Source organism: Penicillium robsamsonii (assembly GCF_028829455.1).
Source record: "Penicillium robsamsonii strain IBT 29466 chromosome Unknown utg000001l_segment0_segment0, whole genome shotgun sequence".
NCBI classification, from domain to species: Eukaryota; Fungi; Ascomycota; class Eurotiomycetes; order Eurotiales; family Aspergillaceae; genus Penicillium; species Penicillium robsamsonii.
Genome location: NW_026643219.1, coordinates 6,106,444 through 6,125,482, shown reverse-complemented (window position 1 = coordinate 6,125,482; position 19,039 = coordinate 6,106,444). Strand labels below are relative to the sequence as shown.

At 47.7% G+C, this 19,039-nt stretch overlaps 6 protein-coding genes across 6 annotated transcripts; 2 read left to right on the top strand and 4 right to left on the bottom strand.

Moving 5' to 3' along the window:
• Positions 1-1,055: 1,055 nt before the first annotated feature.
• Positions 1,056-3,410, bottom strand: steA (sexual development transcription factor SteA; the record flags this gene model as incomplete). The annotated part of the gene is made up of 5 exons (XM_057226657.1): positions 1,056-1,302; positions 1,355-1,438; positions 1,539-3,062; positions 3,124-3,223; positions 3,281-3,410. The coding sequence occupies 5 exons, from the start codon at positions 3,408-3,410 to the stop codon at positions 1,056-1,058; spliced, it is 2,085 nt and encodes a 694-aa protein (XP_057090673.1).
• Positions 3,411-6,287: 2,877 nt separating this feature from the next.
• N7447_002381 (uncharacterized protein) lies at positions 6,288-7,868 on the bottom strand (the record flags this gene model as incomplete). Its single annotated transcript, XM_057226656.1, has 1 exon — positions 6,288-7,868. The coding sequence occupies one exon, from the start codon at positions 7,866-7,868 to the stop codon at positions 6,288-6,290; it is 1,581 nt and encodes a 526-aa protein (XP_057090672.1).
• A 2,114-nt stretch (positions 7,869-9,982) lies between these two features.
• On the top strand, positions 9,983-10,432 carry N7447_002380 (uncharacterized protein; the record flags this gene model as incomplete). Its single annotated transcript, XM_057226655.1, has 3 exons — positions 9,983-10,122; positions 10,190-10,290; positions 10,365-10,432. The coding sequence occupies 3 exons, from the start codon at positions 9,983-9,985 to the stop codon at positions 10,430-10,432; spliced, it is 309 nt and encodes a 102-aa protein (XP_057090671.1).
• A 308-nt stretch (positions 10,433-10,740) lies between these two features.
• Positions 10,741-12,342, bottom strand: N7447_002379 (amidohydrolase; the record flags this gene model as incomplete). Its single annotated transcript, XM_057226654.1, has 1 exon — positions 10,741-12,342. The coding sequence occupies one exon, from the start codon at positions 12,340-12,342 to the stop codon at positions 10,741-10,743; it is 1,602 nt and encodes a 533-aa protein (XP_057090670.1).
• A 2,017-nt stretch (positions 12,343-14,359) lies between these two features.
• Positions 14,360-14,977, top strand: N7447_002378 (uncharacterized protein; the record flags this gene model as incomplete). The annotated part of the gene is made up of 1 exon (XM_057226653.1): positions 14,360-14,977. The coding sequence occupies one exon, from the start codon at positions 14,360-14,362 to the stop codon at positions 14,975-14,977; it is 618 nt and encodes a 205-aa protein (XP_057090669.1).
• A 490-nt stretch (positions 14,978-15,467) lies between these two features.
• Positions 15,468-18,624, bottom strand: N7447_002377 (uncharacterized protein; the record flags this gene model as incomplete). The annotated part of the gene is made up of 5 exons (XM_057226652.1): positions 15,468-15,764; positions 15,864-16,049; positions 16,512-17,132; positions 17,559-17,620; positions 18,090-18,624. The coding sequence occupies 5 exons, from the start codon at positions 18,622-18,624 to the stop codon at positions 15,468-15,470; spliced, it is 1,701 nt and encodes a 566-aa protein (XP_057090668.1).
• Positions 18,625-19,039: the final 415 nt, after the last annotated feature.

Genomic DNA, 19,039 nt, shown 5'->3' with positions numbered 1-19,039 from the left:
ATTAACTCATGGAACTCAGTTATGCGAGTTTGGATATGGTTGGGGTGCTGTGCTTTCCTGCTGACTGTAACTCAGGGTTCAACTGAGCTGAGATATCCTTTTTCGACAGTATGTTGTAGTTGCGGAAGCGGAATCTCTCTTAATTGACTTTACAACCCTTGTGTCCGTGGTACGTAGTGTGGACTGAGGATTGTTGGAGTGTGGGGAAGTAGATACTGTCTGAAAGATGGGGGGTTATCCTGGATGTTCGCAGCCACGCATCATTTACAATATTGCTGAAACAAGGTAAAATTCGACAGGGTATAACCCTCTTGATCAAAGCGCGATGTGTCAGATGGGCGATCTGTTTGGTATCCCTATCACGACTACAGAGGGGAATCGACGTCAGCAGCACGTGATGTACCATTTAGAGCACATCATTGCCACCCATACTAACAAGGGAATATTTGGTATGTTTTCAAGTGTTTTTCAGATTCCAATTCAAAAGTCGTTACATGTCTCTGTCTATATAGTGTGATGCGAGGCGTACAAAATAGCCTTCCTATTCCCAGCCGGTCTTCAGGGACAATGCCTGACGATCCAAGAAGCCAACCTGAATCTTTCCCTTCCCAAGCCATTTCCCATTGAGAGATAGTGGAACATATCTCGTGCCCGTGCCCGCCAGGCAGCATGAAAAAATATCTGCCAGCGCAACCCAATTCACGTGCAGGGCAGCCTGACACCAATAATACACGGTTGTTTCCTGTAACCATCGCGCAGTCCGAAACCCCCCAAAAAACCAAAAACCAAAAGAAAATGAACACTGTGTCAAAGACAAGCAAAGACATAACACGCGGGCTATACACGAATATCGCGGTATGTGCAAGGCCGGCATTTGACTATGTGCGATTAAACAGGAGGCGATATAAACCCCAAATCAAAGGACGCCAATATGCGCCCCGAAGACTCCGAAGAGCAAGGAGAGTTGAAACATTTGCTCGGCACAACCCGATAGAGAGTAAATGAGGTGATGCATCTACTGTTATGCAGTAGACAGATCGTGCTCTGTAATATTCTCACATGTGTTGTTGGAGAAGTTGCGGAGCGATCATGTGTGAAGAAGGCATGCCAGTCAGGGCGGACGGCATGCTCAAAGGAGCTGCCATCGACGTCATGTTGGGCATGCTAATCATTGTGTGAGCGGGCTCCGGCGGGGACATCTCTTCCCTGGGGGAACCGAATTCATGTGCATCATTCTCCAGATCTTCGTCGGTTGGGACAATTGTCTGACCATCCTGCTGTGCTTCATGGATCCGACGATGTCTAGGGAATAATTAGTGCAATTCGTATACGAAATAGGAGGATAAAAACTTACTGTGCAAGATTATCCGACCTCGAGAAAGCTTTGCTACAGTAAGGGCAGGGGTACGGACGCTCTTGTGTGTGTGTTCTTACGTGTCTATAAACAGGGGTTAGTGGGCGGCTATTGAAACGATCTCACCGGCGCACGGTGCAGATCAGCCCCACCAATGTGGGTGTAAAAATAGAAGTAAGCTTACCTTTTGAGGTGCTCTAATCTCTTGAAGGTTCTACCACATGACGGGATAGGGCAGGAATGGGCCTTGGTTGGATACGGTCCCAACTCCATCATGGTTGCACTCCTAGCCCTCCGTGTAGGACCAGGGGCCGAACGCTCCGATCGACCAGTAGTGTTTTGAACCGCAGACTCGACGGTACCGCTACTTGGCAGAGATGTCAGATCATCGGTTTGGTTTGTTACTGAACCCGGGTGCTGGGCGGTGCTGTGATCCAGGCTCCGCAGCGGCGTGCCATGGCGGGACATTTCATGAAGAAGATCCTTTTGTGGCAGCATCGCACTAGGATAAGTACGAGCGAGTTCCTGGGTGGCTTCATCGCTCTCTGCGACTGGAGCGACTGAGCTAGAAACTGAACGCCGCAGATCACTTGGTCTGTGAGCAGCGTACGAGACTGACTGAACTCCAGGGGTTGTTGATTGGACATGAGCTGCGCCACTGGATGCGACAGCGCCCGTGTTGGGCGGAATAGATGACCTGCGTCTGCGCTGCTTGTATGTCGGGGATCCCTCGATGACGGGATACGGGTTTGCCGAAAAGGATCGGGGCGCAGGCTGATAGTGAGAACTGGTCAGATTCGAAGGAGGCAGCTGCATCATGGGGTGGTAGGCGGGTCCACTTGAAATATCCGGAATCGCTGTGTAAAGTCCGGTATCTTCGTTGGCGATGTAAGCCGGTTCCGCTCCAAGTCCGACCGAATGCTGCGGCGGGGTGACTGGTTCAAAGGACAGGCCGCGATTGCTGTAATCCTCATATTGCGAGGATACAAAGGATGGCGCAGGAGAGTACTCGTAGAAGGTCGGCATGGATGAATGGCGCTGATGGGGGCGGGGAATTGGCATTCCGTGGCGATCGTACTGGACAGGGCCGTAGTCCTGCTCGCGCTTAATGATGCTCTGGACTAGATTGTTCGAAAGGGGCATCTGTGAGTGGCTGTACATCGGATGCCCTGACTCGTCCTGGAGCAGAGGGATCGCTGGGGGAGCCATCTGCGGAGGAGGCATTGCGTCAACGGTCCGAACCACGGGGGAGTTGGGCTGGCCATATGTCGTACTTGCGTGGGCAGCGAACGAGTTCAGATTCACTTGTTGTGACTTGGTCAATTGCTCGTACAGAGACTGGGACGAGTCGAACTCAAATGACATGGCCGGTTCGCTGACTGCGACCGTGGTGGCCTCCTGGTTCATTTTCTCGCGCTTCAAGTCGCGTTCCAGTGCATCGAGGAATAGCCGGTCGTGGGGCACGCCGTACCAGTAAAACACCTTTTGCTTCTTTTGGGTCCGAATACAGTTGTTTTTGTACAAGAAGTCCAGGAACGGGCTCTTGGGGTCCTCCAGGACCGCGTCTACGCCGGCCTTGAGATTTCGTAGATCCGAGAAAATGCCCTCCTCAAACTTTTTCGAGTTCTTCACTGGACGTCCAAAGGCTTGGAATCGAAATGCGAGACATCGGACAATATCGGTACCGGAAATGTGGAAAAGGCCGCTCCTATTGAGAGGGGGGGGTCAGATCAGCTTCTCCCAAGGCATCACACACTCTAGAGACGAACCAGTAAACACAAGAGACATAGTCGCCCGTGGGAAGCAAAAAGCGTCGAATGAGTTGATCGGGTTGCCAGTCAACGGGAGCTGACAGAAGGAAATATTTCACTGGCCGATGTCAATACATTGCTTTGATGCGGGGACAGGTCTAACCCAAAGACATACGATTATCCACTTGCTGAAGAGCAACTTGTGCGTCGTGAGGTAAGCTTCGCTGTGCTTCGGTTGATAGCATAAAAGTTTCGGGTTTCTGAGGTGGTGCCATAGGGATTGGAGCACCTGGCTGAGGATACATTTTCTTATTTTCTGCGTGAAGCGCACTGTATGGATAATTAGCACCCGGGAAAAGCCGCCTGATAACGCATGCGCAAACAAAGAGACGATCTGAGTCCAATCAAAATAACCATGGCTCTGCTGAGACATAGCTGCAAGACCTCGGATCAAACTCACCAGCTGAATGGTCCAACAAAGATATCGGAAGTGCGAGGATCAACGTCGCCAACCAGTTCAAGATATCCGATCGAGAAGTTCTAGCGTTCAAGGGAAGAGGAGCCAGCCTCGTAGACAAAAGAGAAAAGAGAGATCAGAATGGAACTGGACCAGCCGGTAAGCCTCTGGGAATTTTCGCGCGCAGCGGAAGAAAAGAAAGTGAGGAGGATCGAGTATTGGTGAAGAAGAAGGGGGGAAAGAAGATACAAGTCTAATAATAATCGAAGAGAGCAGGGAAGCGCCCTGTGATGTCTGACCGGTCATAAACTAGTATGTTATTTTGGGGGTTATTGTTAGTCATAAGGTATGGGAGCATATTACACTGTTAATGGTGTTATTTATGTTATTTATGTAATATATCTGGTATTGACCTGTTATTTACACTGTATTTATCTGTCATTTACAATGCGGAACAGGAAATCCGTTTATTCAGGTTCAGGTACTTTTTTTCATACTTCCCTAGAGGTGATCTCTGAGAAAAATAAGACTCACGTTAGCACAATAAATCACAATAGTTTGTTAGTATTCATAGTTAGATCTCAAAGCAAACAAGACTCTGTTCTTCTTAACAAAGGGAATACCCCCCTGTCTTAATCTTTTACAATATTTTAGTATAGTATCCCATGTATCTCCGAAATTGATGATTGGCCCAATCCACATGGTGACCAGGCTGCATAAACAAATGATAAACATATCACTTACCACATTTAGAGATCCTTCTAGACAGAAAACCGTGTGAAGTCCAACGGGAAAATATAGGTGGATCCAGCCAAGGCTCATCAAACTGGCGCTGGGACCTGAAGCACCCGCCTTCTCGTTTCAGAATTTCAGTGGGCGCTTACTTGCATATTGAAACCCAGATTTTTCCCTACCCTTATATTTTCTCCGAGCTCTCCGGTGTACTTTGTATAAACGGCTGTGGCTTTGAGATCATCAATCCGGTACTCCCGACTCTCTTATAGCCCATTCGCCCGAGACTTGTCTAATGGGAACAAAGTACAACGTGGTATCTTGGAAGAATTATGTACCTCTCAGGTGATTGTACATGGACACAACGTTGTACCTGAAGGCTTTCTATGCAAACTCAAATCAAACAGAATCAAACAGATATGATTTGTGTACCTGCACTCCATACCCGGTCCACTTTTCACCAGCCAGCCATATCCATAAGTAAGATGAGGAAAGTTCCAGACCACACGGATTAACAGATAACGTAACCTTTCTAATGGGCAAAATTCCAAGCTTGACATTGGACCCTATGACAATGTGGACTCGGTGGACTTTGACTCTCCGTATGGACAGTCTCCTGATCAGAAATTTCAGTGAGATTGGTAGCCTAAAAGCGCTTGGTCCGAGATGGTACACCGATATATTCCAAGAATATGCAATCATGTACAGAGTATACAATGATACTATCTCCATCTATAGAGATCATCATTATCAGATCAGCGCCCATATATATCGATGTGTCAAGATGTCTCATCCTCGGATAAAAGCATCCCGGTTGGATCTTGACTAAGTTCGCCCTAGAACCCCCTTTCAACCACCAAGAGGGAAACAGACATAAAAAGAACTAAGATCAGCATGTAATGCCGATGGCGTTGAACGAGAATCCCACATTGATCTAGCCCAGCGGAGCCCTACCGGATCGGGTCCGAGAAATGTCCAAGTCCACGAGACTCTCGTATAATTCTCATCAATATAGACTCTGACTGGGGGTTTCAACTATGACCAGGGTTTCCCGGCCCCTGGAAAACTAGCAGGTACCTTCGATGGAGGCACCCTAGACCAAACGTAGTAGACTACTCTATGTACTTCGTATGTATAACATAGTCAGGGTATCGCACAGGGCACCGCGGAGATCAGGCCGTTTGATCGTCCACCATGAAACGATCTAGAAATTCCATTGAGCCGTTTCAAGAAACGTGGGGATCGTATTCCTCTATTCATGCAAGAAACCCCATGCGGAAGGATAGGTCGGCTGATGACTGATCGAGGAAAGGGGAGGCGGTTTAGCCCGTCTAACCCCCTGTTCGTGAGAAGGAGCAGGACTACGGAGTGATTCGGCTTTTATTCCTGGCCCGGTCTTGCGATGTAGGGTTTTTTTCGCTATTTTATTTTCCTTCTTCTGCCTGGTTAATATGTAGCTAGGAGGTATAATCTTCTCGGGAAAAAATTGAATGGACAATAATAATACTGATTTTCCTCCGAGGGCTTTAAGAACACATGGGAGGTTAAGGGGGGGAACTTCATTTCGGGCTAGCGGCTCAGCGCCTGTTCTAAACCGCAATCTGGAATATCTCCGGTTTTTCGAGTACACAGAATCCCCCCTGATTCAAACTATATTGATGCTTTACTTATCCAGTTCCGCACGTTTCTTGGCATTTACAGCCTTTAATTCACTTTTGCACGTCTTGCTCATGCAGGGGCTTCATGGGGTGAGAATGACGTTTATAGTCTCAGATTTAGTTCTTAGGTTAGAGCAAACTGAAACGTAGTTTCCAAAGTCCATGGACTTTGGGGAACTCCTCAGAGCACGGGGTCTTGATTTATGTCTCCACGTGGATTAGGGAGAACACTAACTTAGGTGCGAAAAAAATCTTTAATGGAGATAGTCTACTCTCAAGTCTGTTGATATGTGCAATATGTCTTTCAACCCGATTTATGTACAGAGAAAAACCTGTCAAACAGAGTCAATGCTCTTTCTCCTCTTTTCCACCATGGCTTCCTTCATGAACGGACTCCGTGCTCGGATATCTTTACCCCAGACCAGCACCAATACCGGGGCAAAGGACAGAACCAGCGCAATAAAGGCTAGTACCGTACTAGCCCACTGGAGGCCAAGATGAGAATACATGCTCATAGTAGCTAAAGGCAGGAACGCCGCCAGGGTATTCTCGCCAGTGGCAATGATACCCATACAACTGCCCGCATATTTGCTGTACGAATCGACCACATAGTCGGAGATTCCCGTCACGACAATGACACTACCGGCCCCTACCATGGCGAGACCAACGGCCGGTGCGATCCACGGAAAATTGGGGTATGACGTCCAGGCGTATGTGAACATACCACCGGAGATGCCGAATATACCGCCCACAATGGCGAGGTACAGCCGAGCCTCGGGTATAGGCGTGCCGGGGATCTCCTTGTTGCGGGATGCCGAGTCAAAATAAAGCTTGCCTGAGAACAAGGTAATCACCCATCCTAGAATCTCTCCGATCACGACTGCTGCTTGGACGTATCCAGACTGCGATGGTGTCCAATCATACAGCTCTGCGAATACCTGCTCAACGGATTGAGTGAACAGATATAATGTACCGACGGTAAAGGCGGACCATAGCGTGGACACAAATACCACGGACTCGGTGAAGAACAGGAAAAGAGGCCTGCTCGCGCTGTGGCCCACGATGCTCAAAATCGACTGGCCTTGTGTGTCAATTTCATGTTGAGTATAGGCGTTCTTGCCTTCGCGTCGCAGAGCCTTAGCCCGCTGTCCTAGAATTGCGATTCCACGACACTCTTTAAACAAGAAGAAGTACAGAGGGAAGAAAGCACCATACCACATGAGCTGGATATAGCCAATCCACCTCCATGTGAGAGCCTGGTAGATAGCAGCTCCAATTACGGGTCCAATGCTACTACCCGACAGATAGGCAACGATAAAAAGACTAACGGGGACATTTCGATTTCGCTCCGTGTCCCAGACATTCCCAATCACCGTGCCAGAAGTATTGGCAAGGATGGAGACACATCCTCCGGCAAAGAATCTCGTTATGACCAACGTGTAAAAATTCTGTGCCACAGCCTGGGGCACGACAAAACAGAGGAATGTCACGTACGTGCCCAAAAACACATATCGTACACCAAAGTCCTCCATTAGAGGGAGGACGAAAAAAGAGAAACAGCCGCCGCCAACGGCCCACGATGTGACAGGCCAGTAGGAGTGAGGGAAATGAGCGTCCGAAAGGTGAAAGCGTTCATTCATAGTATCGTGTGCTACTGTGAATATTGTGCCGTTGATCATGGTCATGAAGGTGGCGAATACGGCGAGGGCTGTGAGAAGCCATTTCTCGCACAGAGACCAATTGTAAGGGTTTCCGGGATCCTGCGGCCCGTCCCAGGACACAATTGTGACATCTTTGCTAGGATCTTGATGATCTGTGTCATTGTTAGTCAATATTCTCGATCTCAGTTGCTGGTGTTCTAGTTTACCAATTACCGGATCATCATTCCCGGAGACATCGCCACGCGCGAACACCATATCCCACCGCGACTCGAACTCTTCAAGGCTGGTCAATTCACACAAATGCTTGGGATGGTGCTTCTATTCCGCGTCAGGGTGCGGAGTGAACCGAATTTCAAGGTATGATGTAATTTTTCGCCTCAAAATCTTGATATAGATCGTAGTCGCCAGCGGCAATGTGATTTCCCTCAACTTAAGCCTTCAGAAAACAGAGAATCCAGCTTCATTTAAATCCATCCGAGCGAAAAAATTCTGTGTGCATCGCAATTGAGGATCCGAACAGAGTGATCCTCCCCACAAAGGTCCAATTCTCCAGATAATAGCCGTTTCGGGACTAGTCACAATATGCTCCAGGGTTGATTTCAAGGTCGCACAACGTGGTTGGCTCATGACATTGCTTTGATCGGCTGTTCTTTGATGTGCTTAGATGAAGGAATTAGCTAAATGATCTGCTTCTGCACCCCACATTGGCTTTGTGAGATTCGTCCAGAGACAAAGCTAGACGACTTTTATCGATCAGGTCTAGAATATGAATCTTTTGCTCTGATTATTACCTATCATTCTGCATTCTGCGATCTCGCAGCTTCAATATCGGATAGCTAATCGTTGTGCCTAGGCTGTATCAAGAAGCCAAGACGTGGTGGAGTCTGATGAAGCCAAGAGAATGGCTTATTTTACTCTACTCACTATCAATTAGAGCGTATTAGGTAAAATAGTGACTCTTCAAGTAACTGACATAGCGTTGTCTTATTGAGACTTTGTTCGACTGAGATATCCACATTGGGCCTTTGTTCTGCGATAGCCGCCTGTCACTTTCTAGCGTACTATCCAATCTCTATTGCTCTATCTTATAGAATCATAAACCTATTAATAGCACGTGGTCGGATCAGCCGCACATGAGTTAGTCATCTACAACCTCCTCGGTCCAATTTCCTATTGAATAGCTCAATAATCAAGATCATGCCTAAGCGAACTTTTGGATTCGGATCCGATCACTGATGCTAAACTGCCGTTCATTGCGGATCGATTCCATTCCTGTGATCGCATTTCATTGCCTAAAAGGTACTAGTATGTTTTCTTGTTTAGGCAAGTGCTTCCCTCTCTGCATGTATCTACATTCAACAAAAAAGGGACCAACTAAGGGACTAGCATTAACCAGACATTACTCATATTACTGGATTACGAGATGGAATCAGGGTAACAATCATTCAGCGCAAATCCCGATAGTTTCGCGCTTCATAGCAGCCCGACATCGCTATGGCATCAGCCACTGTCTCGCTCTACTACAGTTGTGCCAACGGCCTATTTGTGACACCAGAAAGTCAGGGGCAGAGCTCAACTCTGCTGTCATATGATGTCCATCGTCTTCCAAATCCATCGCCAAATCTACGTGGCCTGACAACTGATTTGTCAACTCGGCTTTGGAAGGTATTATGAGAAGGTATTATGAGAATGATACTCTGGGAAACTTCCCGAAGAATTCAGAATGCGATTGTCTATTCATTCAAGACAATTTGTGTATGATTCATCCTAGGAGAATGGTTCTTCCAAGAAACCCAAATCACGACAACCAGCACTCACCAAAGCTTCATATCTCACTCGTTGTGACTGTGTCTTGTGAGGGTTATGGATAGATGATCATCCAGCAAGGGTCACTGCATCTATATTTTTCACATATTCCACAATCCTAAACACAGTCGAAAAGACCGAGAACATTACTAATTTGCCATCGCCTTATTCATTGACGAGCACTTGACCTCATACATATGTGGCCATGATCACCTACATCGCTTTGTGTAACCCTCAAGTCGGCTTCATGTGAGGATCACAACCGCTTATCTCCTTTTCACTTCCTGATTTTCAACTGTTAGGAATGGGCGACATTCGTTATTCAAATACCAGGATCAAAATGACTATAATAGGTTCGCACGAAGTGTTTATATCATAAGTTTGCCACGCCCAACATATGACATCGGTGACTTGGTCCAAGACTCCCCCGCGTTTAACATCAGATAAATAGTTTATTTCCTCTCAGTTTCTAACATATTTCCAAACGAATTCCCTCTCATCCCTTCACTTTACATATATACCAGCCCCTGGTTTGCTACCACTACACAATATACTCTCTTAACATGGTCAACACCACCCTTGATCAAAACCCTCTAGATCCCAATTACGAAAAGCGCCGTAGCTCTCTTGGAAGCATGGAGCACTCACAACAAGCCCAGTCCTCCAAAAATAAGGATATCATGGTGGACAGAGAAGTTGCCCCGTGCGTGCAAACCACAACCTTCCATGCATGCTTCGAAGTATCCCGTAACTGACCACAAATAAAACAGTTCTTCCCGCGCCATGTGCAACGAGCTTGCACACCAACATGCCACGGAAGATCTCCACAGGAGCACAGAGCGCCGTCGGTCTTCGCAAGATCTAGATCACAGTATGTCTTTGTTCCCGACCTACGACCCTATGATCATATTGTTGGATTATATTATTTGTACTAACGAGCATCAGATTCTTTCCTATCTGATCTAAGTACCGACCGTGGACTCCAAGAACACCCCGAACAAATTGGAGAGTAATGGTGTTTATCTACTTTACTGGACTCGGGACTACACTGGAAGTTTCAAGGACTTAGATCGGAACTTGGAGTAACGCCTTCCTGAAGCGATGATTAGCTGTAAATTAAGGAACTGTTCAATCGATTCACTAAATGTTTTTGTGTGCTGTACATCGTAGCTTGTGACGGCTTCAAAGGCAAAAGCACGTACCGGTGATGTCACCGTGATGTCCACCCCGCAATACACAACGTCACTAAAGAATAGAAAAGCAATTATCGTTTATTCATATATCCTTGTACTCGTGTCTCTAAATTCAACATATATAAATGTCAATCACTTGACGAATCAAAAACTTTCTTCCCCCGATACCAAGTCTGACAGACACTCGCTTCAAGCAATCTCTCCGGCATCCACTGCATATCAACAACTAAGAAATCCGCATACAATCCCCTCCGCAGACTTCCAGTCCATGAATCAGCAAACCGTGCATAAGCCGCACCACCTGTAGCACCTGTAGCCGCCTCGGCCAACCCCAACCTGAAATGTTCATTTACAGTATTATCAGTCTCAGTCTCCAGCGCCGAGCGCCTAGTAGTAGCATTGTAAAGATTGGGGAAGGGGAAGTGACACGCAGTAGGCGCATCCGTACCTATCGCAATACGAGCACCCCCATCTAAGAAGTCCTTGTAGGCGAAAGCGCGCTTACAGCGGTCAGGTCCCACAAGACCAGGCCACGCCTTGAAAAGCATGGGATCGGAGTGCACGGGCTGGATAGAGGCCGTGATACCCAGCTCACCGAGCCGCTTAGCGTCGTCCGATGTTGTCAGCTCCAGGTGTTCGATTCTGTGTCTCCGACCTGGCGTGCCGACTCTCGATAACACATTGATTGCTTGGTGGATCGCTTTATCGCCTATCGCATGGATTGCGCATTGGAGGCCCGCCGAGTCAGCGCGCTGGACAACTTCTTGTAGCATATCCTCTGGCCAGATTGGCTCGACGGGATCGGATTGACCAGTGTAAGGTTGAAGGAGAGCGGCAGTGCATCCGTCGACAACGCCATCGCAGATGAGCTTTATTCCGAGGACATGGAAGTCGGGCTGGCTGTACTGGTTGTGTAGCTCAATTGCCCGGTCGACGTAATTGAAGTTGGCGGTTTGATCTGCTGAGAAAGGGACGAGCCAGTGTGCGCCGATGTGGAATGGGATGGTATGATTCTGACGGTAGAGATTCAGAATCTCCCAGGCTCCTTCATCCATAGCCATATCCACTAGTCCCGTATACCCGGCAGCTGTGTATGTGGCAATTGCAGTGTCCAACGCACTCAATTTGTCTTCCGTGGAGGTTACACTTTCTAGATGAGGCCATGCAAAGTTCATGAGAGCGGATTCGTCAAGTAGGCCTGAAGCTCTTCCATTTTCATCGCGGTGGATGGTTCCACCGGGAAGATCGGGGGCTGTATGAGCCCCCATTTCATCGAGAGCAGCCGCGCTGCACCACATGGAGTGGAGGTCGAAGGAGTCAATAAAAATGGGACGTGGGTCGATACCATCCAGCATACTTGCCAATGCGACTCCATTGGTAGATGATTGGATCCAGCCTCGGCATAATATGCGCGGCAAAGATGGATGGGCTTCTGCGTAGGATTTAATGGCTTCACGGATTTGATCGAGGGAGGTGCATGCGATGAGATCGGCTTTGCGTAATGATTGCCCGTACTGCAGGATGTGCACATGGGCGTCGATGAAGCCTGGAATAACAGTGCGACTTTCCAGGTCAATGACAGTTGCATTTTCTGGGAGGGTTATTCCATCAAGAGAGCCGACATGGGAGATCTTGTCATTCTCGATAATCATGCTGTCAGCAAAGTCCCCCTCATTATTTGAGTTTTGCGATGGCAAGAAGATGCGCCCATTCTTGAAAACGGATGTCATGATTCCGAGATATTTGTGATTCTTTAGCTCGCGCAAAGAAGCGGCGATTCTGAAGTATTTATTACTTCATGCGGGGAAGTCGGAAAGCTATTACATCCGGACTTCTCCAGGACATTCCCTTTGAGAACATTGAGTGGATATGGTGGGATTTGAGTTAGGTTATCTCGACGGCGAATGGTCTAACGTACGTTTTAATCTAGCCTGGAGGGGGTGTTGGTTGCAAGGACCGGCCAATAAACTGCATGGTGATTGGGTGAGAGGGAAAAGGTGCTCATGATAGAGATTAGAGTTCATGAGTTGTTTATGCTAATATGTTATATATTTGAATATTTTTCCATCAACCAGCCAATGGTCGAGTTAACTCGACCACATCTTCCTTGGTCTAGTGGTGATGATTTCCGCTTGTCATTAATACCGATAAGCGCGGGAGACCGGGGTTCGATTCCCCGAGGGAGAGATTTCTTTTTTGCTCTTGTCAATATCTCAAAACTAGGTGAATATTAAATGAAGGTTGCTTGCTATGTTATCTTTTTTTTTTTTTCAAGTTGTCTTGTGTAGAGCCTTCCTTCTATATTGTTCAAATTGCCCTAGTACAACAATATTGGAGATTGTATCAAAAATCCGCTGTGCACGTATAAGTGGGGCCTGTATTAGCCTTCGTCTGAAGGTGAATGGCGATGCTCTTTGGTGCGGAACTCACTGGCTTCATATAAGGAATCATGTTTGATGTGTCGCTCTGAGTGATATATACATGGAGTTTGATAGCTTACGCCCGATTTGGCTCTATATACAGTCAGCACTGCCAGTGCGAGTGGATATATATATATAGTGCCCCGTAGGCATATATGCAAGCATGTGTAAAATATGATCAATCCGCGATAGTCATTAACTGTCATCCTGAATGGGAGATGCTGGCCACTAAGCCTGAGTAGTATACCTAGGCTATCACTGCCGAGTAAGATATCTGGAGTATGTGCTTATTGTGGCTATATAAATAGTTCAAGCACTGCAGGTGTCTATTGCAGCACTCAAATGGGGCCCAACTTGATACCTCTCGGCATTGCCACCAAGAGATTGAATCACTTTCATTATAATCTCATTACAGATGTTGATAATCTTTTACCTAACATAGGGCTATGTATGTGTAACCCCGTTTTGATACCTCGTGCTAATGACTACGGATGGTGATCGGCGAGATATTTCCGTGGGCAGTGCATATGAACTCACGGGCGCAAAACGTGACTCAATGATAATATGTTCAATTTTGTCCCATTAAATCCTCGGATCGCACCGACAGCCCCATGCTCAAGGTCAGACGGCAATGACACCTTCCAAGCACTTGTCAAAAGCTATACACACAAAGGCAGCAACGATTATTTTCAAGTAAACTTCACTGGCCCCCAGAAAGTGATGTCATGTCAATATATGAGAGCCTCTGAGCCCAATGATGAAAACGCGTGCAAAGAAGGTGTGCGTAATGCAATCTAGGGACTTGGCAAACGGATAGAAGACCGAACCTTCTACCCACGCAACCTCAAACGCTGGAGAAAATCAGCACAAGTTCTCAAAGCAGAAAGGGGGTCATCAGTTAGCATATCGCAGCTTTACCCTATGTAGAGTATCGGTAAGTTCGTACGAGCAGGAGCAGGGCGTGGGCTCAACCCCCAACAATCGGGATTATCGGGTACATTACACAATGAACGATCTCGGGGGCGCCTTTCCCGTTGGATCGACAACTTTGGGGGCGAGAGGCCGTAATTGGCCGTTGATGGTGGAACCCGGGAACATAGCGCGATGGCTTCGGGCTGCACCGTCAGAGCCCCAGTACGCCCCATATGGTTTTAGTTCGCACAGCCTTCTAGGGTCTGTGATAATGCACTGGGGGCGTATTTAAGCATAACACCCCCAGATATATACTAATTTTTTTCTTCCTTTCACATACTCAATTAACACAGAAACATCTCCATTCATCTTTTCCGTCTTATACTTCGAGTATATACTTCCTCCAACCGTCACCATGCAGTACAAGCCTCTCGCAACACTCCTCTTTGCTAGTATGGTCATGGCCGCCCCGGCTGACACCAGCTCCGAGCTTGAAACCGGAGACACAGAATTGGGTCTCGATATGCCTCCTCCCTCTATCGCCGCGGTTCTCGCAACCGCCGTCCCAACCTCATTCTGGGCCGAAGCCACCAACACCGCTAATTTCCTTTCCCAAGTTGAGCAAGGCATTGTCTCAAACTCCTGGCCAACATGGTACAGCGGTCTTCCCGACAGCGTAAAGGAGTATGTCACTACTGCGGTTGAGGAATACTATCCTTCTTTCGCATCGTCGATCGCTGCCCAGATCACCGGCTCCGGCGCGAGCAGCTCCAACCCCAGCAGTGCTGAGGCAACCTCTACCTCTGGCACTTCATCCTCTGGTGCTTCGTCTTCTGCCGATTCTAGCTCTACTGTTACGGACTCGTCTTCCTCCTCTGCTGCTACCGGATCGGACGCTGCTTCGTCATCGGCCTCGGCTTCGGCATCCGGCTCTGCTGAATCCACCACTGCTGATGGTGGTGCCGCTCCTACTGGTATCGCTATGAGCCTTGCTGGCGCCGCTGGTGTTCTCGGTCTTGCTCTCGCGTTGTAAGAATGGTGAACATACACTGTGGATCCGAGGCCCTTTTTTCTATTTGCTGCATACGTTCGCTACGAAATGAATCTTTAGTTATCTTGTTTTTAATGAATTATCGAGCCCTGATGTTGAGCTTATAACTTACGTACTTACTACCTAATTTTGTGAATACAACTGCACTATCGCTTTTGGGTATACTTTGATTGTACCTAACCTATCTTACAGTAGTACTTTTACATATAACACATGCACGCTGTCAAGTATCTCCCACCAACACCCACCCCCATTTCCAATTCGAGTACTCTTAACAAAGTTGACTTTTCCTTCCCCGCCCTGCATTAAGCGTCTGGGTTCGATATGCAATCTCCATCATTGACCTAAGAATCAGGAGGGCCAGGTTCCCTCTTCTTTCCCTTATCCATGATATTGCTTTGCTTTTTTGGAGAGGGGATATAGAGAATAAAAACATCCTTTAGCCGGGGTAACTGGATGTTTGGCAGTGTTTCTAGAACCACTTGCGTCGGACTGTGACTGTTCTGCCACATCCAAGCTTCTTGCGCTCATCAATGTGGGTTGGGAAGTCAGGTTTGGTTGGATCATCTGCTGATATAACTGGGCTATGTGACACTAAAATGGGGGTCCAACCAGAGAAACCTTGCTTGCCATGGGGCTGGCAATCAGACCGTCGGCTGATGGAGCGACGACGTCCCGGTTCAGCTTGGAATTCTTGAGCGGCCTGTGAGCTTCCCTTGATATCCTTTCCATGACACCGTGGTGCGTTTCTCAGGATGAGGTGAGAGATCTGATGCAAGTGAGGTTAGGGTTTTGTCAATCGGGGCGGGTAGGGGGTTGTTGCACGAGTCTGTGTTTGATGATCTATATTGGCATTTATATGACCCACAAACCTACTAAGGATGGTTGTAAACTCACGATACATGACAGCACTGACAGGACTGACGTCTTGTTTTCCCACTATTCCAGCAGCCTCTTCTTGTTGTATCACGCGTTGTGGGTATCTCAATTTGATGAAGTGGTAATTCTCTGCAGACATCTCAACTAACCTTCCCTTGACACAGCAGTGGTAGCACTGTAAGTCGAGAAGCGGGAGCGTAAATGGGCTTCATTATGAGGAAAACTGTTCATGCGATAACCCTAAAGGGCCAATGGAGTACCTAAGTGAGAGATTGGATGGATAAAAGGCTTTGATTGGAAAGATCGTGGGTGGGATAATAAGAAATTAGATGGAGTGTCACGATGGAACAATTAGAGGCGATATCGATAGTGGGGTCCAATGTATGTATTAAAATCTTATGACAACGGGAGCATATCAGGGGTTTATTCAAACTACACACTGGGCGGTCTCTATGGCGGTTTCTCTCCACTTACACTGAACATACCATTATGGAACACTCGTATGATAAGTTATGCTTGGATTGGCCTTGCTAATAATATGATATCGTCAAAATCATGAAAGTAGTCGTAAGTCATAATCGGCCACTGCCTCCCAGATAGCGCACTAGAAACCCCAATTCCCACCAACCATCCTAACCCGTCCATCCTCTCTAATGCCTCCTCTCCAATCCCCTTCTACCTCATCAGTCTGTATCCTCAGTCCATCGGGCTCAAACCCCACAGGGTGAGCATGTGTGTCGATCATAGCAAGACTAGGTTGACTATAAGTAGTTGTTAGTAAAGTTTGCTCAACAAGAGTGGAGTAATGGGGGCTCGGTACCATAGTCTTCTGCTTCTTTGCCTCTCGGAGCGGTTTCAACAACGCCCAAGCACCTTTGATTTTGAACTTCTTGAAGATAGCACCCACAGTACGGGTAACCCCGAACATTTGGGCGTATTCCTCTTCAACTTCGGTGGTAGTGGATCCTTTGTTGACCAGATGTTTCACAAATCCTGGGCCTTCTTCCTCTTCCAATCGAGAGTATCTTCTAGCTGGGTGTGTCTTGCTCCATTCCTCGTTGTAAAAGGATCCACCTCGGAGTCTTTTTGAGCTATGAGATCTTGCTTCATGTTCATTCTCGGCAGAAGTATCAGTTGACTGGGACGCGTCTGAGGTTTTGATCTGCCAAGGGATGTCGGATCCAGATGAATGAGATTGTGCATCGACGTCGATTGCATTATCGGGACTGTTGATGTTCAACAGCCACGGATGGACTAACTGCGAGACAGCCTCGGAGATGAGGCCAGGTGGTTGGGCATTAGCATTGACGTTGGAGATGACATTTGTACTGGTATTGGCATCTGTGTTCTCAACCACATGGTTTTGGTTATTCATGGCGAACGTGGTGCTGCTATCGACCAATCCGGCATCGGTATTCCTGTTGTTCATCCGATTACCGGCCGCTCGCAACAAGTTGAATGCAATCAAGCCAGCATTCTCATTTGTGTCGCATGCTGAATCAATGGTATTGCCTCTGCGACGGTCGATTGACTGGGTATCATTGTTCGAATCGCTCGCCCAATTAGCAGAAAAACGTCGAGAAATGTCAGTAGAAGAGACGTCATCATCCATGTCGTTTAGATAATCAGTGGGGCATCGTTGGAAAATATCGGTGGACGAGACAGGATAGCTCGTGTCGCTGACCGAACCAGTGGAATCGCTGCCCAGGGCGTCGGTTGGGAGGACATAATCATCTGAGTCGCTGGCTGCATCAACGAAACCCCGTTGCAAAAGGTCAGCTGGCAGGACATAACCATTTGTATCGGTGGCTGAATCAATGGATGGAAGAACGTCCGATGGGCCGGAATCGACCGGTTCTTCTTCGATACCAGGATTATTGCTTCCAGCCGGTTCGGCTTTGACAATCTCAGGAGGATTAGACCGAGCCGATGCTGATGCTTCTGGGTTGGAGTTGCCGCTATTGCCATTGTTGTTGCCTTCAGAGTCGGAAATGTAGATCATCTTTCGGTCATAAGTCTTATGTGGAGCTGACAGTGGGGTAGGCGGTTGAGCTTCATGTCCAGTGGAGCCGGGATTTGCAACATGGATAGGTGGGGGTCGATTCAAGGCTTGAAGAGATGCCCGGACTGCGTTGGAAACTAGGGAGACAAAATATTAGTTCGAAACCAAACGACTTATAGAAGCCAAACGGTTCATAGACGAGGATGGACTTACATTGGACGAGGTTGTGGTGTGTCTGGTGCAGGTCAGAACCCAGTTTAAGACGAACTCTAGTTTCCTTCTGTTCGTTCGACAAGTTTTGCAATGGCTGCAAAAGTCGATCAGTGACGCCAGTGAGGATTTCAGTGTAATTGGCCTCGGTAATCTCAATCAAGCTTCCTCGAACGCAGCACCGGTACATACCATTTGGCTGGCGTTGAAAATCCCCAGGAGTGAGCATTTTACGAAGAACATCAGTCCACTCAATGGGCTTCTGGGTATTGCCTCCAACCATGTGTGGGCGTGGTTGGCCAAAGCTTCTAGCAGCTGTCTTCTCTACCTCAGAGCAGAAAATCGAGTCGTAGAATTGAGGGGCCAATGGGCCTCCTTTAGCAATGATCTCGGCATACCCTTTGTATTTCTTGTAAGCCTCACCGAGGTCATGCTGCAGTTCAGTATATGGGCTAAGCGTCATGTTGGGTTCACCCGACGAGACTCCCGAGGCCCCTTCCAAGTGCTGTCCCCGGGCAAGGGGACGGCGGTCGCCCATAGTTTATCCAGAACGCCGTGGGGCGTGACGTGGATATGTGCTAGTCCGATTCCTGGAAGAATGTTCGGATCCCGACGGGGGTGGAGACAACTTGGAAGAAGTGACGGTGAGAACAATGGACGATAACCGAGCAAAGAAAGGCGAGAGCCATTCAAACGAATACACTGTGGTATACTGATATTGAGCTTAAAACCTTACTTTCCCATTTACGTCGAACGCAAGCTACCATAAAAAAAAGATTCATTACGTCCATACTAATGAACCAAAATGATAAATGTGCATCTTTTCCTTGTGCTCGAAACGAATAAAGGCAGTGGGCTGGGTTAGTCCCAGAATGGGAGCCGTTAAGTTTTACATTAAGCATTGCACAGTATCCAGTGCTATAGAGAGGCTCCCCACCACATTATGTAGTGAG